The sequence below is a fragment of the Pygocentrus nattereri genome, chromosome 10, assembly GCF_015220715.1.
Source record: "Pygocentrus nattereri isolate fPygNat1 chromosome 10, fPygNat1.pri, whole genome shotgun sequence".
NCBI lineage: Eukaryota > Metazoa > Chordata > Actinopteri > Characiformes > Serrasalmidae > Pygocentrus > Pygocentrus nattereri.
Genome location: NC_051220.1, coordinates 27,301,924 through 27,321,619, shown reverse-complemented (window position 1 = coordinate 27,321,619; position 19,696 = coordinate 27,301,924). Strand labels below are relative to the sequence as shown.

At 39.3% G+C, this 19,696-nt stretch overlaps 1 protein-coding gene across 2 annotated transcripts in view; it reads right to left on the bottom strand.

Annotated features, from left to right (window-relative positions):
• akap6 (A kinase (PRKA) anchor protein 6) overlaps positions 1-19,696 on the bottom strand; it is a 144,028-nt gene that overhangs the window by 13,999 nt on the left and 110,333 nt on the right. For both annotated transcript variants that reach the window (XM_017699795.2, XM_017699796.2), the window contains exons 10-11: positions 12,506-12,652; positions 6,590-6,901 (exon numbers count right to left, since the gene is read on the bottom strand). In XM_017699795.2, coding sequence (XP_017555284.1) covers positions 6,590-6,901; positions 12,506-12,652 — 459 coding nt within the window. The remainder of the gene's footprint in view (positions 1-6,589; positions 6,902-12,505; positions 12,653-19,696) is intronic.

The window sequence follows — 19,696 nt, the reverse complement described above, 5'->3', positions numbered from 1 at the left end:
GCCATCAGTTGGTGTTAGTGCTGTGGATGGTCAACATCACTCTCTTATGAGCACTGTTACATTCCCTCACTGCCTTCGGTCCTCGTGCAGCAGTCCTTCCACAGTCGGCTACGACAAACAATCTCGAAAGCTGCTCTTCAATCAATACCACTAGTCCACTCATTCAGATTAAATGGCACAGAACCGGGTCTATATCATAACACGTTTAACAGCATATGGTGCTCTTATACTTCCAAACTCCACAGAAATCCGATCCTTCATTGTTTCTGCATTGCCAGGCTTCATAAACTGATTTCTCCCCCCCAATGAGTCTTGCCTTATTGACAAAGGGGGCAGGCGGAGTATGGTGTGCCAATATTTGCTAAAAAGCTTTTCCAAATACATGGAGCAGTAAAGTGGCCTGCTTTTTCCCCGCAGTATGTGAATGTGAACCTACACAATGACTCCATTTCAGACCCGCAGGCTGAGTGCTATGGCTGAGAAGCTGGCCGCTGGCCAATGCGCTCCGTTGCCCCAGCCAGATATGAAAAGGAGAGAGAGAAAGCGAAAGAGAGAGAGAGAGGGAGGCAGAGAGAGAGACAAACGTGGAAACCAAACAAGAGAGCCATCTTTCAGTTGACCATTCTCTGTGAAGGAAACGGAATGAGTGAGCTCACAGCAGTCCTATCTATCAGGTGCTTTTTAATAAAGGTATCAGCAGATCAGCTGCCGCCGAGCGTGCGTCAGTGCTAAGCCAATCTCCACAATGCTCGAGATGACTACTCTCTCATCGTCCTGATCTGGTTTCACTATCGCTTGGCTAAATCCATCTTGTGTACTGTATTAATCTACAAGTTTCATTGCTATCAGAGCTGGTAATCACACCTGAGGCACGCAGCGCAGGCCAAAAGCTTCTGCTTCACACGGAGGTGTTTCAAACTCCATCTCTATATGCTGTGCAAAATGACAATACACTAAGACCCTACCCACACTGCCATTAACGCTTTTTACTCTTCCCCTGCTCATCTCAGAGCTCTTCTCTGTACCACTTCATGTTGTTGTATTCTACTGCATATACAATTTAGCCATTTTCAATGTACAATAAAACACTTAAAAGTCAGTAGGGCTTGGAATTACCCATGCACCAAGGCTGATGCTCTTTTGTGCGGATTAAAATGGCAGATGAGGGCAGAAGAGGCTCCTGCTCTTTCCGCTTTGGCACGTTTGTTTTGCTCCTCTCTGCTGGGAGAAGGAGTGCACACTTCATCCCCCTCTTTCTTTCCGCAGCTGCAATTTGAACATTTTCAATTAATCTGGCCGAGATGGAGGAGCAGAGCCCAAATCCCCTCCAGTCAAGGCAAGGACATAGGAATCTAACACTGACAGTGACCCAGTGGATATTCAATCAATTACCATTAATTAGAAATCTCTGATTAATTCTATTTGTTGATTAAGTCAATTAAAACCACAAGCACTTGTTATCACAAATGAGCGTAATGAATTCATGTCGAAGATTTGTTCCCACACACAGATTCCCTTAGCTCATGCTGCTTGTAGTTTCATCTGTTTATGTCACTGAAATCACAGCATCTTTCTTTCGCAGATAAACTCAATGGACTGCAATGAAGAACAGCACCACAGTCCTCACACAAACACACGCCACTGAGGCCAATATTAAAGGGTCCATGTCATGGAAAAACCATTTTTTTTTGTCTTTTTGAAATAAACGGGCTTGAAGTAACATATAAACATTGTCAATTTTTCAATTCCCTCCCGAATCCATACTGTATATTTATGATAATCATGCTGCAAAAACAATGAATTGTTTCTGTGATGTCACAAAAGCCAGCTCATTTGTGTATATCCACTTATTCAGCCTACAGCAGTTAAGCCATACTAACTCACATTGATGTTCTGGGGAGTGTTTCTGCTCTGGGCGCTTTTTAAATAAGACACAATACAGGGCAGCCAATCAAAACAGAGCTCATTTATCCTACATCAGTCTTAAAAGGCAGTTAGAAAACAGTGTTTAGTTCTAAGAGATAAGGAGATGTTGGAAAACAGTCATGTAAAAATGAATTATGAGCATATTTGGTAAGCAAGTAAGCAAAACTAAAGAAAAAAAAATACAAGAAATAGGTAGTGATTTTAAATGATGATATACTGACACTTGTCAATCCAGCTAATTATGGTGCCAAGTCTAGAGTTAATGTTTTCTTTTCTCAATTCTCAGTCTAACACCACAGCTTTTCACCACATAGGCCACTCAAAAACAGTTAAAAGTCTACAGTACATTCATTGTTCATGATCCATATTTAAACCGTATAATCCTTATTTAAAGCTGACCAGTTATTTCCAATTATTCTCTCTTTTCTCGTCTACCACGAGAAATAAATAAAAAACAAAAAACTGACACATATTTTCATGATGAAACTAATGTCTCATGAACAGCGGCCCACCCGTCTTTAACGTGATAAAGCAAACAAATGGCAGAAAAGTGATAATAATGCTATCAATAAGGACATTTTCTCATTAGTGTCAGTAAATGAAAGCGAGCAGGCTGGACGCAGAATGAAAAATAAGAGCGTGTGTGTGGCCAGTCGATTGTGTGGGTAATGAACAGGCCTCCCTGGGCTGTCACCTGTCTGCTCCCCATTACCTGCTGATAAGACACTAACTCTGCGTTTGGCACTTCCCCACTCGCCCTCCTCAGCACCCCACAGACTTAATGCGGTTAGCACTTGCCAAAGAACAGGAGTTCCTTATTCCTAATCATGGAGAAAGTATTGATATTATATCTGTGCTGTCACATTTCATTAGCTGGATGGGGGGCCCGGGATAAGGCCTGGGGGCCGCCGATGCAGTCTTCTGATCAGGAAACACAGGAGAAGACTGGATGGACACAGACTCTGATGATACTCCAGAGATAAAGTTTCTAACCTACAGTTAGTCATGGAACAAGTCTAAGGTGCAAACCATCAGTGTCAGAACAAAACCTTGTATACCCTACATGGCAACTTTATAAGACAAGATAAAAACAGTAATAACTTTCAATGGAAGTTACTGTAAAGAGATTTCATTCCAAGCAGTTTTATAGCATCCCTCTTGGTCCACTCATCATCAAATTCTTACACAATGTAAAGGGCAGCTGCTGTGCTTAAATGATGTAGAAATATAAAAATGGAGATATGTTTTTAGAAAGCAACATGTAAACTGACAAACTGATATAAAAAACATACTTTTTCATGAAATCACTGACCTGTAATTATGAGCAGTTGCTCCAATATGACCAACACATCACAGATCTAAGTGTTCCACATGTTAAAACATTCAGCAGGAGTCTGATTTTTAGGGTTAGATCTGCTGCAGTTGCCACCGCTGAGAGTATAAACTGTAAGCACTGCCTACACCGTCAACAGCGTTCAACTGTCTGCCAAATCAATTACAACTGGCTGCCAAAATGTGAACTTTCAAAAGAATAATAACAAACAAATTAAGCACTAAAACAATAAAGTAGATAGTAAACAACATATATATTTAATGGCTCGTCACCCAATGAAATATAAAGAAAAAACACTCTGCTACAGTCTATGATTTTAATGAGAAATGAAAGCTGATGATAAGGTGTAGGGTGAACGAATACTATCCTACAGAAGCTAGCGCAATACTGCAGTTAATTCCTACTCAAAACTCAAAACAACCCATACGGCCAAGCACATGACTCGAGGTCAAAAAGTAATACACAACAAGGCATTGCTAGTCTAGCTTGCAAGTCAAGGCAAGTCTAGCTTGCAGTGAATTTGCTTGTGAAACAGGGGATGGTATTAGAACGCTGGCCACTACACAGTATATTCGAATTCATTACTTAAAAGACCTTAAATGTTCATTTTTAATGTCCATCTTCAGAGTGTCAGGCAGCCAACACATAAACATGCTGATAAGAAATGACGGATGTTATTAGCATGAATGATACGGAGAGCGTATTAACTATGCAGAGAGCATTAGCATAACACCAAGCTTATATCCTCCACAGTGACACTGATCAGGAGAAACGACAGATGCTCCAACACAGTGATGACTGCAGTGATCTTTAGTAACCTGTCATATTAACAAAGCTTTAATGAGTGAAATGCTTATTCTGTAATGCCTGGAGCTGCTAGGGCATAGATATTCCTCTCACAGAAAAATTTCAACCTTCAGGTTTCGCTATCATCAAAACACACTATTAAAGGGGAGTCGTTATTAATAAAAGATGTGGAATTGGCAGCCAACTAGTTTGAACTATATAACCAGAGAAGGTTAAGATACAATAGAGTCTAATTTTAGATTCTCTCTCCCTACAGCAAGTCAAGAACGTCTTGATTTTTATTCAGATGCAGACGGACATTTTTATGACATTTTAAGGGGAGGCTAGACTAATTATTTATTATGAAGTGCCTCACTCTTTGATTTTTCCTTCTACATACTATATCTTTACATGTTTTTATGGCATTGCGTGTCTGATATTTCACAATTTTCATATAGTCGCCTGAATGCAAGTAACTGAGCTGATCACAATTTTTTCTACAGATGTTAATTTGCAACTGCGATGGATTGACGACCTGTCTAGGGTGTTTCCTGCCTTCTGCCCAATCACCGCTAGGATAGGCTCCAGCACCCGCCGCAACCCAGAAGGATAAGCGGCTTAGAAACAATGTGTGTTTGCTCACATGTTTAGGGTTAGATCTAGAAGATGTGTTACATTCAAATTCACGTTCATTTGCATTTAACAGATAACAGATTTAATAGTGGACCAACAGTTATTAATTAGCCATTAAAATGGTAAACAGAGAACCTTAAAATCTGAAAAAACAAAAAATACCTTACCATACATTCCAGGAAGTGCTACAAAGGTCATGTGTTACAGTTGCACTTACAGTATTGTGAGCAAGGTGCTTCTGGAATGCCTCTCTGCTTCATGTCAGCTGTGGTGATCACAGACAATGATCAAGGCCATGTGTAAGGCGTACTGCTTTGAAGAAGCTCAGTCCTGAATTAATTGCATCGACTGCGCTGTTCCTACATTGTTGGCACAATGTAATGGTCAAGTGTTGTCTGGAACTGTAGATCGTTTCTAGTATGATGAAAGCCTGTTGCTTTGGCTGGCATGTGAGGGGGCAAGTATGGCTGTCATTGCAACTCTTTTCCACCCTCCCTCTCTCTCTCTCTCTCTCTCTCTCCGTTGTGATGGCTCAGAGAACAGTGGCTCTATTGCAGTGTGGATCTAAGCTCTCCTGCTGCTGCCTTTCAACTTAGCTGCAATCATGCCAACTCTGCCTATTCAACTCATTCACTCTTCCAAGCTGAAAGAACAGATATGGAATCATTAAATGCCCTCTTTCCTCTTATTTAATACCCATTTATTCCATTTAGCGCAATGCCACTGTCCATAGAAATTGCGTATATCAATATTTCCAATCTCAGTATTATTATTATTTTTTTCTGTATGCCGGTCCTGAAAAAAATCAATGTGTCCTTCCATGGCTGCACAGCATTTCATCAAAAGCAAAGTCTTCTTTCTGGAGCACTATTTCTCCCCCTGTTCATTTTGCCCTGCGTATATTTAAAAGTTTTCTTCTCTTATGTTTGTCACTCAGCAGGGGGAATGTAATCAACTCCACTACCTGTGTTTTGACATGGCTTGATTAATACCCCACGCCGTTCCTCAGCATTTTAACTCAAATAATTATTTCCTATAGATTTTCAGTCAAAGCTCTGATGGGTGCTTTTGCCCTGCATTTATTATTGTAGCAGAGCTCAAATGAAACACTGCTATTTGCAGAGAGATGATTTTTTTTGGTCTACTATCTGGTATGTTTCCCATGCTTAAGATTAGGTTTGGATGTTCTTTTCATCTTTTTATTTTAACCATGATGGTGTTCAGATGTTCATATTGACATCCACCAGATTTACCGGTATTGGTGTATTATTAATGGGGTTTCACTGATATGAATAAATCTGGTGGATGTCAGTATCAATCGTTATCATCACATGTTGTATATCATATACAGGTCAGACTATCCTGTAGCACGTACTTTTACTCTGATGATTCTGGGGTTTCATTTCCATATACAACTATTTAATAAGACTGCTAAGCAAACAGTCACTGAATGGTAAACATAAACATAACTTTGTTTAAAAGATCAAAAACATTTTAAAAATCACACAAACCTGACCTTCAGCATGAGGATAACACATATAGAAATGTGTAATGTCCATTGTGGAGGGTAATTTTTAAAGAACACTAAAGAAAAGTGCACAAGGCACAAATCTCAAAAAATATCCCAGCTTTCATATGTTAGATATAAGTTGCATACATCAGAATATAATATTTTGTATGAAAACTTGGCTTCACTTCAATACACAAATACTATTATATATATATATATATATATATATATATATATATATATATATATATATATATATATATATATTCTGCTAGTGTGGCACTGAGATAGAGTTAGCCAGTGTCTATAGTCACAGGACATGACCAGTACAGCCACAGTTAAGACCTCCTGATAAGATCTTAGCAGGGCTGCTTTAATCTGTTTCTCTTCACAGCTCTTACCTTGAAGCGCTCCAGCTGCTTGGCGGCTTGTGGGTCCGGCTGTGGGTCTGACTCCAGGTCTGTTTGGGGGTCATTCTGCTGGTTTGGCTGGGGGTCTTGCTCTGTGTAGCTGGAGTCATGTGTGTGGTTCTGATGCTGTGTATCTGCTCGGAGGTTCAGGTTAAAGATGAAGAGCTCAGTGTCCCGCAGCCAGCTCTTCAGCTCCTTGATCTTGCTCTCCAGCTGAGCCACCATACTGCTGGTGCCTGGAGAGAGCAGCCCGCGAGAACCTGGATCACCCACACGCACCTCCACATGCTCACCCAGGGTCTTCTGCAGGGACACACACATACACATAGCATTCCTAACTCTGTAGGGCATTTACATTGACATATGCATTGCTGTAAATAAATAGTGCTGTGGCTACATTTGAGCTAACCTTAAACTGCTCTGGAACAAAAAGGATCTTTATGGTATTTAGAAAAAAAATGATCCCACAACAGCAACATTTCCACACTATCCATGGGCCATCTGGATACATGAAAGATTCAAATGTATGGCCATTAAGTTATTCATTTTTCAGGAAATATTTCTAAGAAGATTAAATATAAGATAATTCACTTTCATAAGGAAGGGAAAATAAAAATAAGTGAAAAAAAAAAATATTTTCCAAAACTGGAGAGACAATGGGACTGCGAATAACCATGCAAGACCTGGTAGACCACCAAAATTGTGACCACCAATAGTGCCAAGTTTCATCTTATATAGGGAAAAACCTTTTTCATCTTTTCATAGGGAAAAACAAGCTCTACTTTTGCTTCAGATCTGAAAAAAAAATCCACATTCCCGTCCATCACTGAGAAAAGGAAACAAAAAGGAAGAAACTTTGCACTGGAACTTTAAAACTGGACATCTGAGTTGAGTAAGGCTTTATAGACTGATGAGTCTAAATTTACAATTGGGATTACAGGGATTATAAGCAGCAGAACATGCCACCAATTTAGGAGGTGAAGAAAAATATTCCCTCAGATTTCTTTCAGATTTCTTTGAAAAATGGAAAGCAAGTCTCCTGAAAAAATAAAGCTGTAATAAAAGCAAAGCGTGGACACAATAATACTGACAAATGTGATAATACATTTAGTTGTTGAGGTTTTTATGTATTTATCCGTTAAATTTATCTGTTACAAAACCTGGTAACCTTACAGTAGAAGGTAAAAAAACTCACAATGGAAGTTAAGGTAAAAAAAAAATGCAAGTAATTTTGGACTATTTATATCATTCTATTAATCATGAAAAGTTATAACCATGCAAATAATAACTGGAGTTTTCAAATCATATAAAAAAGACCATGACAACATTTCAGCTTTTTTACCGTAAAAAATGAATAATGTACATAATGGCCGTGTTGACTGGAAATGGAATAAATGAAGGAGGACTCTCTGACTTTTGCACAGTACTATATCTATACTGACACTGTGTACTGTCTTATATAGAATAATTTGTTCAGCAGGTGAGGAGAAAATAAATGTTACTCTATTTAGATCACAGTGATAACTTGTTGTCCACCTAAGCATCTTAACCAGAATCTAATGAATTGCCTTTTTAAGAGATAACACTGTAATTAACTCTAATTTACTTGGATTGAATTAAGAGATTCACAGGTAATTTAGATGAGGCTGCAGAGCTATTGTGGAGATGCTATGTGTTGGATAAGAGGGGTTTGTATCTGCAGAGACAGAGAGGGTTAAAATCTCATTGTGCAAAGTGACATTTTAGAGAGACATGGAAATGCTTGTTGAATAGCAAACAATCAGCCAAAAAAAAAACACACCGATGATTTTTGAAATGGGCTCGCTGAACAATTTTCTCCCACTGACAGCAAGAGAGTAGACCTGCACTGCGCTCCGTGTGTGTGTCTGCGTGTGTGCGTCCACTCGTACACGTGCATGTGCATGTGTGTTTGTGTGTTGTGTGTGTGTTCTCCCAGCTGCCTGAATGATCGTACTTTTGGAAACAGAGTGCAGGTTGAACTCTGAACACTGAGAAGGCAATTGCGAGCACAAAACACTCCATTATCCAATTAATACACACACTGGCGACTCTAATTGTCCTTCCTTTGTGTGTGCCGTGTGTAAGAAAGCTGTAATGGAAACAGATGTGATTATGACTTAGCAATGAAGTGGCTATTTCAGCACACGGCATCAATTAAGCTCTCAGTCGTGGCCCCATCTCCCTGAGCCCCCTCCCTGCCCCAGGCTTTATTAACACATCTGTGTTCCTCTCGTCCCAGCGCGCTGTTAATGCTGAGACAATGGCCAGCGAAGGGACAGTGTGTTTTAGAGGCTATGTGAAAATGGGCCCTTTCACCTAAAACAAAATCTGAGGTGTTGGGAGCTGGTTTTCCATATGCAAACTTAAGTCTAGACTCAGATGCAAAACTAAAATGGGAAATCAGCCCTCATGAGTGTGAAAAGCATTACTAAATCAGCTAAATCTGGTACGTTTCCAGTTTATTCTATACCTTGTATCTACACTCATGTGCACTTCACTATTAGGTTTACAATTACTACGATAGCTCATCTGTTGCTGCACCAATTGCCAACCACCCTTCGTCAAGTCTATCACAGCAAAGAGATCACCGCAGGACCATTAATGAGCAGATATTATTTGGGTGGGCAATTCTCAGCACAGCACTAACACCATTATGGTGGCAGTATGATAGTGTGCGCTGTGCTCATATAAGTGTATCAGGCACAGCAGTGCTGCTGGACTTTTAACACACATCAGTGTCACTGCAGGATTAACAACAGTCAACCAAAAATATCCAGCCACCTGTGGCTCTGTGATCAGAAACTGACCATTGAGGGGGCTAGAGGGTGACTAAAGGTCTTTTAGGGGACTTGTTTTCAGCTTTTCTAAGAAATCTGCAGGGATATTTTTTCACCTCCTATGTTCCGTCTTAGAAGTTGGTGGCCTTTTGTGTTTCTCGTGATTTAAGTAATTCCAGTAACAAATTTATACTCTTAAACACCTCATCTCAGAAGTCCAGTTTCAGTGTTCTAGTGCATAGTCTCTTCTTTTTTGTCCTTTTCTTAGTAACAGCTTCTTAACAGGTACATATCCTTAGGCCCCATAGGGTTGAGTTGTCCTCTTATAGTGGAAAGTTGAACAGAAACACCTGTGGATTTTTTTCAAATCTGAAGTAAGAGTGCAGCATGATTTTCTCCTCTCTCTCAAACATGAAAGCTTTAAGTGCTGTTTAGTGCTGTGGTCTAGCAGGTCTTGCATGGTTGTTTGTAGTCCCATTTTCCCAGTATTTTTACTTTTTTTTGTTTTGAACAACATGTTCAGAAACTCCTGTTTTTTATTTATTTTACTTTAACATTCCACTTCCTAATGCAAGTGGATTATTTTCTATCTAATCTAATATCAAATATCAAAAATATATAACTTTTCCTTACGACAATTGAATTAAAACTATACAGAAATCACATAAATGAAATGTGGTCTCTGACTTTTGCACAGTACCATACATTGCTGCACAGTAAACTGATGTGTCACATAATAAGTTCAAAAGGTCTCTCATAATGGACTTGAGTAAGAATTTCAGTCGTGGTATGATGATGAGTGCCGCAATGAATTCCTGCAGAGGAACACATTCAGCCATGTCTATTTTGATGAGAGGTCAAAAAAGCTTTAATATGCACTGAGAACGATGTACATACCTCAGTTCTTCATCATCTGTCTGTACCCTCAACTCTCTCTCTCTCTCTCTCTCTCATTCTATCCCTTCATCTCTTTCTCTGCTTACACGAATATTGATAATCAACAGCTTCGCTACTGTTTTTTGATGTGTGACAAATGTCTAGACACAAGGTGAGTTCCATGCCCTTGGAGGGTCAGATTGCAAAAAACAGGAATTTATTGCCACTTTATTTTGTTCTGGAGCAGTTTGCAATCATAAATTCTTCATAAGCAGCATACTTCAGAGAATGGTCTGTCTTCATAAATATATACGACAGAGGACATCAATTTCATTTAATTCACAATTTGTGTCAGCACAGCAGATGCCAATGGCTGACTTGATAGGCTTGTTTAATATGCAATTGAGACGGTGTAATGCACAGCGTGAGGAGAAGGAACGCTCAGATTGAACTCTCCGCACCACTGCCGTCTCATTCCTGCCACTAACGCCATGCCACTCAATACACTCCAGATGATCACACACAGACCTCGTTCAAAGTTTAGATATGGCCATTTTGCCAACTGTCAGTGATTATTCTTCTAAATATGGCTCTAATTAACACCGATTGCTGAACCGAATGTTTATTTGGTGCTCGAATTCAAACGAGAATTCCTCACTTACTAGATAATGACAATCCTGCTAATCTGGATTAGTGTTACGGATACAAATCAGTCCTAGCCCACAGTAACCACACATTCACTTGCACAAGTCTACATCCGTTATCTACAGGTAACCCGTGCGCCTTTATAGATCAACTGCCAGAATAAACTTTGATGAGTGACACATACTACATGACATAGCTGGAAAAAAATATGCAGTGTATTCATTTAAGAAAGTAAGCCATTATTATTATTAATTGAACCTCTAATACTAAGTTAAACAGAACAATCATCTCACTCTTACATTCACTTGACTTATTATTATTTGAATATTTTAAGGCAGTCCGGTACTAACTTAAGTTGTTCTATGTTCAAATCAAAATGATCTGTTTATGAGACAATTATTAGAGCTAAATTGGTGTACACTGTGTTCATTTGTCATATTTTATAAACCAAAATGTTGCGCACGTTTATATTTATGGTCTACAGCAGATTTTGCATTAAGAATAAATGACACAGACTTATAGTTTCTCAAAGGCTAAAAACAATTAACCACGAGTGTTGTTTATATTGCAAATAGCTATTTTAAAATAATAACAATAAAATAATAATATTTAATAAAAAATACTTGACTATGAATAAATATGACCCATGAACAGTACATACACAACTAAGTGGCAGGATTAAAACTCCATTTTGTTGCAGTGTGGTCACAGCAGACATGAACAACGTATGTGAAATCATGTGTTTTATCTTCAGGTTTGGTAGATTAGAGGACCGACAGTGTTTACATCACTTCCACATGAACCGAACATATTACATCAACACATTTTTTCAAACTTCATGTAAACTGAAAGATACATTTGTATTTTATATAGTCATATGCAATATTTTTCATATGTATAACTGTATAATATTTTATATACAGTTTGAATTCCCCTGGTCACACAATATACTTTGTTGATTTAAACATAAGTTGACACATCCCCTACAGGGAACAATTTCTGATATTTATAGCAATTTTTAGTGCACGATTTCTATTTATTTGCTGTGGAGAACATGTAAAAAAACAAAAAAAAAAAGTATAAAGTGTGATGTTACATTGTACAGGCCACATTTTAGCCCTCTGCCCAATATGTTAAAATCAATAAATAAACAGTAATTGAGTACTAAATGTTAAGAAATGTGTTTTCTGTAGAGGCTGTGTTTTTATTTTAACTTGGAAAATCAACAAAACATGCAATTTGGCCATAGGCACCTAAACTATTGCATACGACTGTATGTATAATTGTATATAAAATGTATATGTAAACACAATTGAATCAAGCCACTTCAATGCACTGTTTTAAGCATAGAGTAACATCTAATTTTAGCTACACCAAAAAAAAAAAGAGCTGTCATGACTCCCTCTGTTCATTTATTCTGCATACTGTTGCAGTTGGATAAAATCCTTGCATCATCAAAACATTTAAAATAACAATAAAGAAGGAGATACAAGGTTTTGTTGCACCAGCAATGATACAAAATGATAATCTAAACCTGGAAAATGAAGCAGAGTTTTGAGTTGAGTAGGACTGCAGAAAAAGATTTCACCTCTAGCTGATCCCACTTGGCCCTGAGAGCACTGATGCGCTCATCAAAGTCAGCAGGCAGCTCCGTCCCGCTCCTCTTCAGACTCTCCGCCCAGCCCAGGAGCTGCGTCTTCTTAGGGAGCCACATGGTCATCTCCACGCTGTTCCCCTACAAACACACATACACACACATTTCTCAAAATTAGATACATCTTTCCTGCTCTACATGACTTCATGACATCAGTTCATCAATAAATATGGCACAAAAATGACATTACTCTCCTGCAGTGCTATAAAGCTGAAGGCTGTGTCTGCATGCTCTATGTTGTGCCTAGGAGAGAGGCCGTTCCCCAAATCAAATGAATATTTAAGTGTGAGTACTTCAGATCATATTTGAGTACATAATCTTGAGCAAAATTTATGAGAGGTAGGACAGTAATCCCCATGCAAAGCAGGAAATCGCAGATTTGATATGATTTTAAGAAGTGACATTTTCAGTTAAATGGCAGACAAGCATACTGTAAGGGCTGAAATTGATGCTGCTCAATCTCGCACCTTTTTTTTTTTTGGTTAATTTCTCCCTCTCTTTCTTCCCCATTTCATTTTCTGCATCAATAGCTACTTGATTCTAGTTTTCGGTTGTCATTTATCATTACGGCAGAAGCACATTTAAATATTTAAATGCGCTGTGTTTTTTCCTCTCTTCTCGCTGTCATCAGGCCAGGATTCATTTTTCATTGTCGCAGTTTTTGATGGAGATGGTATCACACATCCTTTTAAGCCATCCATCCCTTTCATGTTTTTAATAGTGGCCGCCAAAGTAAAAACACTCCTCTTAAAAGTGAAGGGGATTACGCAATTTGTTTGTTGACAGGACATATTGATTTTAAGAGTTTTTCCTTTTCATTAAAAAAATGCCAGGTTATTGATGAAGAGAGCAGGCAGAGCAGGAAGCAGAGGAGGAGAGATAGGCAGGTTAATTAGAATGCAGAAGATGAGAAGATGGGAATGTTATGCCATGGTGGGTTTTGGCTAACCTCAGCTGAGCACTTGACCACCTTTAAGCCCTTTAGTGCTTTTCCTCTCTGCTCTGCAGACAGGCCTATTAGTATATTTAACCTTAGACTCCAGTGCTTAACTCAACTTTACAAGAATATGAGTAATTGTGGGTAAAGGGAAACATATTATGAGGCCAAAGGGCAGAATCAAGGTAAAGTAATGAGCTTAATACATGACAAGCCTTACTGTATGAAGCACACACAGCAGCAGTACCTAGCCCATATAGTAGGCTGTGTGACAACTTGCCTGAACAAGATTTGTAAAAATGGCACCGGCACGTCCAAATCATGACCGAATTACAGTAGAGACCACCACTTGTTTATTTAATTTCTAGCCAAAATGGAGATTAAGTATACGTTATTTCTTTTTCAGTGCCCCTACCAACTTCTGAGTTATTACTGTAACATTATGTTGTCTAAAATGAGGAGGAAAAAAGCAACCAGTTAATCATATCTAAAAAAAGTTCATTGTTAATATGCCATTTGTTTTGGCTTGTAGCTGGACAACAAGGAGCAGGTGATCTAAGGTCTGTCTAATAAAGCATGTTCCACTCAGGCTCTCTGACTACTTGTGGTAGTCATGGATATTAGTTAATCTAACATCTAATTTTACAGTATATCCAGCTAGTAAGATGGGGGTCACCAAAATGCTGCTTAGGGCCCTGAAAGGATAGAGCAAGCCCTGACTGTGGGGATATTTTTCTACACCTTCAAAGCTCCACCTTAGAAGTTGGTTGCATTTTCTATTTCAATTGATCTAAGCAATCCCAAGTGATGTTGAGGTCTGGACTCTGGGGTGGTCACTCCATTGTTCTGAAACTACTATCAGCTTCTTTGTTTATTCACAAATCTTCTGGACAGAAACAACTGTGGATGTTTTCAGATCTAAAGCAAGAGTTGAGCTTGATTTTCTCCTCTCTCTCAAAGATGAAAGCTTTTAGTGCTGTTTATCTGGTGGAGATAGTTTTGGTATTTTGCCATGTCTTGCATGGTTATGCATCCCATTTTCTCTATATCATTTTTGGAACTGCAGTTTTGGAAACCCCTGTTTTTTCAACTAGTTTTCTTTGACTTTCCCCTTTATTATGCAAGTGGATCAACTAATCTCCTGAGAAATATTCCCTAAAAAATAAACAACTTGTACTTAGTGTTTTTTTTGACTACAAAAGTAAATAAAGGCAGTCTCTGCTGTCTGCTCAGTACTACATACCCTGATCATCTAGAACACAGTGTTTTAGTGTTTTTCTTTTGGCTGGGAAAGTCCAGCATTATACCTGGCACTACTGAAGTAAAGCAGCCAGCAAATGACTCACACGGCCACTCAATGAGTGATAAAATGACAGCACTGACAATCCATAATAAATAAATAAATAAATAAATACATTATATCAGTGAGCAAAGATAGTCATTAAATTAGATGAAATATCAACAAGCAGTAATAATTTTAATTCACTTGCCATATTAACATAAAAGACTGGAAATGTCAGCAAAAACGCAGTCACACATGAGCTCATTTAATGCATTTTTGTAGATTCATCTTACCCATTAAATTAAAGTTTGTTCAGTCTTTGTAACATGTTGAGACAACAGAAGTAAGGCTCCATGAACTGAGGCGGATGCGGGGGGGTGTATTTAAATCATTTTATGCTAACGCTAACACGTCGGGAAAAAGACTGCGGCAAAGAAAAGAAATCCCATCACTGCTCCCAATGCTCAGCCATTTCAACCACACGTACTGCACTGGCTTTAAATCAAAAGGTGAGCAGTACCATTCTTATTTTGCCCTGGAAATGAATCTATGGAGGGGAAAAAAGTAATTTAGAGCTCATCTGATGATGCACTGAAGCTGCCATATTAAACGTTTAGCATGAAGAAAAGGGGAAGCACTTCAGAAAAACACGTGAGAAGCTAGACTGGGAGATGATGAGCTACAAATTGACTCTGAGGTACAAAATATGGAATTTGATATGCTTTCAAGATACAGATCCGACCAAAAGAAGCTGGGAAAACTGATAATTACTTAATCAGTTTGGGGCCTTTTCATATCTTGCCAACACCCTTGATGTCTGCAGTAGACTGTGGAAAGGAAGGGAGAGGTGGAGGGAGGGAGAGGAGGAGAGAGGGAACAGAGGGGGGTCTGGGGGAGAACAGGGCTATTGATGGAAGCGGGATGCAGCTGAGCAGAGAGAGCAGAAGGCCTCTCAATGATGGTTGAGCTCACGGCTTGAAAGACCAGGAAGTAGAAAAGCTACATGTCCACTTTAAAAGGAGGGTCGAAAAGACGTAAAGCTTCCATTTGCAAGTGATTCCTAAACTGTTTATGTAAAATGGTTGCTTCCGTGCCTCAGTGGTGAGTTGTTGTTGTGTTTTTTTCTTTTTTCAGTGAAAAATCACTTCGCTCAGAATAAGGAGGGGAAAAAAACTGCTTGGACTGGCCTGGAACAAAAGCCCTTGAAACACTGTTAATTGTCACCATGGTGACCAGAAGAATAAGCCATTTTACAACTGGTATAGAAGGCTCACATTGAGGCCTGAGTCAAACACTTTTTTTCTCTTTTTTTCATCCCTCTCTCGCCTCTGTGTTTAAGAACAAGGTGGCCAGTCACTGAGAGGTCAGCTCGAGACCCGGGAGAATTTCCACCAGCTTTTCCAGACCTCATCGAGAAGGCGCTTTCAAAGAGGACAAAATCAACTTTAGATTGTAAAAAACACATTCAGCGGCAACAAATTGCATAAACAATGGTATCTTTCAGGAAACAAGAAGTGGCTGTGCAAAGAGTAGGAGGTTATAGGCCCATACAATGAGCGCAGCGCTGCAAGGAACCCTGGGAACTTGCTCCCTCTCTGCCATAACGGCAGACTGTCAAAAAAAAAACAATCTGGAGGATGGAGGAATTTGAGACATTTACTCTCCTCCTCTTCCCTCCCTCCCCACCTCTCCCTAAACAGGATGCATTAGTCAGATTTCCAAAGAGGTAATGAGAAATTCAAGAGGATCAATGGACAAAGAGCTGCCCAGTCAGCCCACTGATAGCTTAAAACACACAGAGAGACTGCAACAGCAGGCCCTTTAACCCGGGATGATTTATCACAAGGCAAAAAAAAAAAAGAAAAAATGCTGGACGTCTCCGCTGCTGTTATGGCTCCCCCTTTGATGTGTGTGACTGAGGGTGATTTTCCTCGCTTAAAGAATTTTATGACTGAATCTGGTTGGACTCCTGCTGTTAAAAGCGACTATGCGAGAGCTACATATATATGATGATATATATTTGTTGATGGCATGAAATTGTTGTTTTTCTGAGGTGTTTTTTTTTTCAGTTTCCCCTTCTGTCTTTGCACAAGGCTTGATGGTGACCCCCATAGGAAGCCCATGCCTAATGCCATTGAATGGCAAACAAAGGCGCTTTTTATCCGGGGTCCAGGGCCTGGAGCTCAGCTGTGGGTGCAGGGAGGAGGGATTGTGCTGGAGAGCGAGTCTTAGTGCCCGGCCCTCCGCTGCCCCCTCTCTGCTCCGAGCGTGGCACTTTTCTTCGGCGGACAAACACAGGAAACAATGCAATCAGCCAAGAGCACAGTGTTTTAAGAGGCAGAGAAGCCTCAGCCTGGGCCCGGCTCTGCACTTCTCTAAAGCCTCAACAACCATGCCAGGCTGGAGTATTTGGCCTGCTGCTCTCACTTGCTAAGCACCGACGCTCAGAGAAACAGTGCGACTTTTGGATATTTACAAAAATGATCTGGTAAAATGTTGTGGGAATGTTCCAGAACCAACTCCCTGACTTTGCTGCGCATGTTTTAAACGCAAATAGGTGTGAAAGTGACAGATATTAAAACTTTGAAGCAATTTTCCATGTAAATGAATGGCAGCCAGGCTTGATGAGTACAAATTTGCAACCTTTGAAAAGAGAGGGAAAATTAAAACGTGCAATGTCATTTAAAATAGGCAGAACCGGTCGAGTAAATTACATTTGGGAATTCGAATCGCTTGCTTTCTTCCAGCTTATTCCATTTGCATTAACTGAAAATCATATTACATAGGCCATGCATTGTTAATTGGGTCTATATTGCATTATCCACCATATAAATCAAATGACAAATATTAAAATGAATAGCAAATTCACTAATAGGGAATCATAAAACAATCTTTTTTAACTATCCCTCATTAATAATTTAATTCTAATTATGCCCATAGTACAGAATGGTTGAGGAAGCCTTTTCCTTGCTAGAGCTTGCTCTGCAGTGCTGGCCTGTCTGCCGTTGACTGATGGGATAATAATGGAGATAAATTTGGGTCCTAAGCAAGAGAAAGCACCAAACAGAGGAGGAAGGAGAGAGCAGCGTTTCCGCTCCTCTATTTTCCAAACAATAACAAACTAATAAACCAACAAATACACAAAGTCCACTTGGAGGGAAGGGAAGTTGAAAGAAAAGGCTTTCAGTTTCCAGTCCGTTGCACTTTCCTGGTTTCCCTTGCCATAGTTACTTCATTACCACATTCCGTTTGCCAAATGGACCAGCCTGGCTCTCCTGGCTAACCTCAGCTAAAACAGGCTTAGCTCTGTGAGGCTCTGGGCGGCAGTGGCAGTGGCAGTGCTCCTGTGCAGATCAGGAAGAAAAGCTGGGATGAGCGGAATGAAAAGAAGCGGTCAGAAAATAGCCGCAATCATTTAATGCAGATGACCTCTGACAGACTCGCTGCCGCTACGGCTGAGCGGGAATTTGCATGGGGTCTGGGCGCAGGGGAACAATGTAACCTAAATGCTAGACAATCTTTATTCTAATGAAGTGGGTGTCAAGGTCAATGTAAAAAGCCCGGTGATGAATGGCGCAGTGCCGGCCACCACGAGTCTCTGCCCCACACCACGGCCCTTTCACTTTAATTGTAGAGCTGAAATGCGCAGAGTGCGTCTCTCTCCTTAAAGGAGCTGGGAGAGATGCCGTGTGGGGGAGCGAGGTGGGAGGGGGGATTTAGTGTGGGGGTAGTTGAGGATGCTTTTGGTTAAGTGGTCCATGCAGATAGAGGATCTGTAATACAATTCATACCACAAGATGTGCTACTCTCTTAAAAAATATAGGTAGAAAGGAAAACATTAAGAGTTTCATGCCAAAATGGTGTATATGCACTGGTAACAGTTTAGGATATAATATACCATCTGATGCATAATGAAAAAGACATTTTAATTTCTCTAATAAGGGTGGTATTAATATAAAATATAGCTTAGATATCTCTTATATGTTTAATGCCCACTTCCAACTTCACATTCCAACAACATATATCATGAAAAACAAGAAGAAGTGGTCTATAATGTGTTTTGGGACGCAACCCTTTATATATGAACATTATATTATGTGAAGGTCCTTGACTTTAAAAGAGTCTTCGGGCTTGCACATTTGCAAAATCATGTGACAAGTTATTTTTAAGTGTTTAAACTGTGCAAATAGTCAGAATTTAAAAAGACCAAGTAAAGCTAAGGAAATTCTACATTTCATACATTCAGGTCACAACCTATAAGACAAGTTCATCGAGATCCATTATGAAACGTCATGAAACTTCAGGCAATATATGATTTAACACTCTAATATACATCTAATAAGAGCAATACACATCATATCATATACTAGGGCTAGACAGTACGACAATATTTATCATCATCATGATGATGCTTTACAATGTGCTACATTATGCTTTTCTGAACACATTGTGGACATCGTCAGTGCTTAAAAACACTTCCTAATTGTGTGTTTGATGCATAAGTCGCCCTGTTTTATTAAATTTAGTGCAGTTCAATATGTGAAATATTAACTATAAATCATTGTATTCATAATTTCTGATGATATTTTTAAATATGGCATTACTTTGTCTGTGCCACCTTATCAGAAATCCAAAAAAACATATATTGTGATATGTCATGAATCGTGAAAACTTCTTGAAGTATCGTGATATTAGATCGCTGAGCTTTACTGTACACTACTTTCAAATTTCCATGAAATACAATAAGAGTAATTATGCAACAATGTGTATAGTGTAATAAAAGCACACCAGATACAACTACATAAGCAGTCAGTGAAATGTGTAATGCAGTTAGTAAATAGAAAATAAAATCTGTCTGGGTTTTTTTGTTTCTTTTCTCCAAGGATTTGTGACAGGGGAACATGCA